General features: G+C 32.7%; 1 protein-coding gene across 1 annotated transcript; it reads left to right on the top strand.

The window, feature by feature from the left end:
• Positions 1-478: 478 nt before the first annotated feature.
• On the top strand, positions 479-1432 carry LOC311627728 (olfactory receptor 52P1-like; the record flags this gene model as incomplete). Its single annotated transcript, XM_084894288.1, has 1 exon — positions 479-1432. The coding sequence occupies one exon, from the start codon at positions 479-481 to the stop codon at positions 1430-1432; it is 954 nt and encodes a 317-aa protein (XP_084750414.1).
• Between the last annotated feature and the right edge of the window lie 4256 nt (positions 1433-5688).

Below are 5688 nucleotides of genomic sequence, written 5' to 3'. Positions count from 1 at the left end.
TATTATTATTTTTGAAACTCTTATAACTTAATTGTGTGTGTTTATGTATATGTATGCACACTTGATATCAATTTCTTTGAAAAGTCAACTTGTTTTTTCTCTAAAACTGTTTATATCACAGAATCATGTTGGATTTCACACAATAATACAGCTCTTATATAACTGACCCTCTAATAGGAAATCAAAACTACAGGATAGAATTGAATACAATTTAAAAACTTAGGAACAATTATCTGAAAGATGTTAACTCAGTCTTCTCATTTGCAGGTGAAGATGCTGAAAGTTAGAATGGCAAAGTGTTACACCTGATTACTGACAGAGGTTTAGGAGGAGTCAGCCCTCCAGGTAGGCTATTATATCCTGGGTCTGGATTTTCTACTTGGTGGGCCATAGAAGAATCACTCTGTTACACGATTTCTTTCAGTGGAGAATTAACTGTCTACTGAGTATGTGAGCATGCAGTTTACTAAGTTTTAATATGACAGACAATTCTACACATGCCTACATCTCTTCTTTCTTCCTGGTTGGTATTCCCGGTTTGGAAGACTTTCACTGCTGGATTGGCATCCCTGTCTGCCTCCTGCTTGTCCTGGCCCTGCTGGGGAACAGCATAATCATTGTCACCATCAAACTAGAGCCTAGCCTCCACCAGCCTATGTATTTCTTCCTTTGCATGCTGGCAGTGAATGACATGGCTCTTGCCTTTTCCGTAGTCCCCAAGATGCTTGGTATCTTCTGGTTGGAAGCTCATGGGATTGACTTTAATATCTGCCTAGCACAAATGTATTTCATTCACGCATTTTGTATAATTGATTCAGCCATCCTAGTAGCCATGGCTTTTGATCGGTATGTAGCTATTTGCATCCCACTGCATTATAGAACCATCCTGACAACAACCATGGTGATTAAAATGGGTCTGGGTAGCATGACCCGAACTACACTTATGGCTTTTCCTGGTCCTCTTCTCATTAAGAGGCTACCATATTATACCCAAAATGTCATCAATCATACCTATTGTGAGCACATGGCAGTGGTGAAGTTGGCCAGTGCCAACACTTTCATTAACAGAGTATATGGAATCTCAGTGGCCCTTTCAGTGATGGTATTGGACCTAGGGCTCATAGCCACATCTTATATCAAAATCCTCCAGGCTGTCTTTCAGCTCTCTTCCCAGAATGCCCGCTCTAAAGCACTGGGCACCTGTGCTGCCCATGTCTGCACTATTCTTGCCTTCTACACACCTGCACTATTTAGCTTCCTAACTCACCGCTTTGGCAAGAAGGTACCCCCAAGCGTCCACATAATTTTTGCAAGTTTGTACCTTCTGGTAGGCCCTGCAGTCAATCCCTTGGTATATGGTGTCAAGACCAAGCAGATTCGTGACAGAGTGATGGGTCTCTTCTTTCCAAAAAAGAAAATTCATGAAAAGTGAAATATATATGTACTCATGTTGGTAGAATCTGTTTCATGAAGTCCTAGTGCATTAACAATACTTGAAACCTTGTTCCCAATATGCTATTTCTTCATTCAGCACTGTCTTTCATCAGAGATATTTGATGCTACGCATTTATATTTTCTTTCTTTTAGAAATAAAGGAAGGCCTCTCTTTATTGAAAGCTTTCAATAACTGTTAGTAGCAATTGTTATTTATTATTGATATTATTTTATATTCTATATTTATTGATAAAATTTTAATATCCTGAAATGTGGAATGACTAGACTAATTATTGTCACAACTTAAAACTTCTCAATACATTGGACATTGCATTTTATAAAAACAGGTGTGTTTTTTTATTTTTATTTGTTCCATGCTCTGTTTAAAAGTTTTTTAGTAACAATGATTATTCTGAAGTTTCTTTTGGTTTATTATGGTAATAATGACTTCATTTTCAAATAATGATCATTGTGTATTTGCCCATTTACTGAGCACTTTACACATTTTTACTTCTTTAGTGCACAAAACTATACAGTTGGGATTAGCGTTTATTATTCTCATTCTATCAGTAAACTAAGACAGAGGAGTTATATAAGTTTCACAAGTGGTAATGTAGAATTTCAACCATGTACTCTAGTTTCAGAAATCATGCTTTTTAGCTTGCAATATTGTCTACCATGATGGAAGTCATACTTTTTTACTTTAAGAATATGGAAATCTATTTTTAATATATTTTATTTTCCTACATATGATCTTTATTTTTTAAATATTTTGGTACATTTTCTGGATTCTTCCTTGACCCCTTTTTATAACATTCTCAGGGATAACTTCTATTTTACTAGATAAATGTTTAGTCAATGTGGCCTTTTAATGCTATTACTATGATTTTCAAATTTAAGTAAAATTTCCAGAGACACAAAATCCTAATTACAGATATTCAATACCTTTTTGAAGAATATAAATTATTGGTCACATTCAGTAAGTGTTTTATTTGAAAACAATTATTTTCTTAAATAGTAATATTAATTGTGTTTTGTATGTAGCACAGAGGAAACTACTTTGGGCACATGTATGAATGATTTGTTCCATGCTCTGTTTAAATGTTCTCAAGTAATAATGTTTAGTCACAAGTTTCTTTTGATTTATTATGGTGAATAATAATCAAATATTGATTATTTTTCAAATATTGATCACTGTATTTTCCTGTTTATTGGGAACTTTACATGTACTTACTTCTTTAACCCAAAAAATTATACAGTCGGATAGACATTTATTATTCTCATTGTATCCATTAGTAAACTAAGACAGAGGAATTATATAGGTTGCACAAGGAAGTAGTAATGTAGAATTTCAACCATGTACTCTAGCTTCAGAAAACATGCTTTTTAGCTTGCAATATTGTGTACCATGATGGAAGGCTTATAGTTATTCACTTTAAGAATATGGAAATCTATTTTTAAATATATTTTATTCTGTTACATATATTCTGTTTTTTTAGATATCGTCATAGATTTTCTCAAGTCTTTCTTAACCGCTTATTATAATTTTCAGTGGTACTTCTATTTTACTAGGTAAATGTCCAGTCAATGTAGCCCTTTATCACTATTACTATAATTTCCAAATTAAAGTAAAATTTCTAGAGAAAAAAAATCCTACATACTGGCATTCAATACTTTTTGAGCAATGTAAATTATTGGTCACATTCAGTAAGTGCTTTATTTGAAAACAATAATTTCCTTAATTAATAATATTAATTTAATTTTGCATGGAGCACAAGGGAAACTACTTTGGGCCCATGTATAAAAAATCTGTGCAATACATTCTTTTACATTTTGCTCATTTCATTGGTTGAGAATTCATTGAGTTGGAAATTGATTATTTTAACCAAAGTTCATATGCATTTTTTTTAATATTTGAAGAATATTTGTGTGTGTTCAAATAAATTAGTTCCTCAAAACTGGCTTTTATGTGTGTGTTGCTTTTGTTTTTGGTTTTGGGTTTTTTTTTTGCTATTGAAATACTGTTGTTTGTTGCTGACTATATATGTATCCTATTAACTCTTATATAGCAGGGTGTTTTGTTACACTACTGTAATTCATTCATTTCCTCAATGAGTATATCTTGGGAGGCTTTATCAGATATTTTAGAGCTAGAGCTGTAGGGAGAGAAAAATCAAGGTCAAATATTGCTTCCATTACTAAGAGCTGGTAAGTTTTACTTTTAAGTTTGTAAATTGCAATTTTATCATTAATTGAATGCAAAAATTTTTTATACTTTATAGAATCAGAGTAAGGGTTAAATAAGATAATGAACACAAGAATCACAATGGTCAACAAAGCCTTCTGTCATATGCACCAGTGTCAATGCCATGATATGATAATAAATTAGCAAAGTTATTTTCCCATGTGTCTAAATAGAGTTCCTGACTAGTTATCTCTACCCAGAGATCCTATTTCTTCATTTAATATGTCCAAAAGTGAACATTTTACTCTTATTCACTCACCTAAATCACCTTACAAAATTTATTATTTCACCTAGTCACTGAAGTCAGTAAGAGAGAATCAGTAATGTCATAGAGTATTTATTAAAAGTCAGATATATGCCAAAACTGGTTTGGCTCCGTGGATAGAACGTTGGTCTGTGTGCTGAAGGGTCCCAGGTTCGATTCCGGTCAAGGGCATGTACATTGGTTGCGGGCACATCCCCGGTAGGGGGTGTGCAGGAGGCAGCTGGTCAATGTTTCTCTCTAATTGATGTTCCTAACTCTCTATCCCTCTCCCTTCCTTTCTGTAAAAAAAAATCAATAAAATATAAAAAAAAGTCATATATATGCCAAAAACATATGAAAAACAAAGTGAGGAGGAAAAGTAAATTAAGTGAAAAGAAAAACAATCCAGTATCTATTCCAGATAATGTAGGAAAAAATAAATTTAATATAATATAGTTTTTTAAATGTGTAAATAACTATGGAACACCAAAATAATACTGTGAATGAGAAAAAAATCAAATTAATCATGTTTTAAAAAATACCAAGAAAAAACTGAATTCAGTTTTAAAGAATGATAGTAAATTATCAGGTAACAGGGAAAAGGTTTCCAAGAAGAGGTAACATCACAATTGATGTAAATAGGCATAGTAAGAAAAGTGAAAATACATCCAGAAGTCTGTGAAGTCATAAAAATAAAAGAAGAGAACTTCAAAAGAAAACATATAATTAGAAAAGCAGCATGGACTTTCAATAGGAAAATATATAGTGTGTGACACTATGAAGGACATTGGTCACCTTGGGAAATACAGGAGAGTGCAATGGTACTGAAGAAAATATCCACACAGTCTTGTACAAATGAATGACCTTGGGCCTAGTAATAAATCTAGTTCAAACCCTGAATATTTTACTTAATGGCTACACTTTATTTTGCACCTATAGAGTCTAATGTTACTCTTGATCAATCACACAGAATATGAACATGTCAATTCTGTGTTCATACACAGACCGTATCAGCTTGTGGCTTTTTTCTCTGAATAAAAGCTGATTGGAGTACCACTTTATTCATCAATTTATGGAAGCTTTTTCCCTATACAGTAAGTCCTCATTTAAAATTGTTGATAGCTTCTGAACTTCCACAGAAATAACATATATTGAAACCAATTTTAAGCTTAGGCTAATTGTTGAAAACAAGAGTTAAGTTTCCATGGCATCTCATCCACTTTATAAGAAAACTGTGTTGAATGAAATGACATTATACAACGATATGCTATAGCAGCAATTAAGACAAAAATCACATGATCATAAAAGCTTAAAATGTTTACTCTGTTTCTTTACAAATCATTTGTTCACAAGGTGAATAGGTGAATTTCATAAGATTTTTAGGTTGATAAAACTATTTTGTATGAGATGGTAATGGTGAATACATGTCTTTATTCACTTTTGAAAAACACAAAACTTTAAATCACAGAGAGAACCTACAATTAAATACAATTATTGAGGATATTGGGGGATTCTCAGAGAGATGCAAACTATAAAAAAAAATGTCCTATTGTATAACAGATGAATGAAATAACCTCCTTGAAGGTGATGGTGGGAAAAGGCACTGATCTAAGTAACTTTGGAAATGAGTATAGTGTTAGAACTTAAGGCAAAAGGGGTATCTAGTAGACAAAGTTTTTCTCAGAGAGACAAGGATTATCATATTATAGAGGGCTTTAAACTGGAAATTACCAATGAAATAAATGGATAACCAATGGTCGTAGGA

This window comes from Pipistrellus hanaki (genome assembly GCF_964339955.1).
Source record: "Pipistrellus hanaki genome assembly, chromosome: 9".
In the NCBI taxonomy this organism is placed as follows: Eukaryota; Metazoa; Chordata; class Mammalia; order Chiroptera; family Vespertilionidae; genus Pipistrellus; species Pipistrellus hanaki.
Note: the sequence above shows the minus strand (reverse complement) of the source record. Positions and strands in the feature narration are given on the sequence as shown.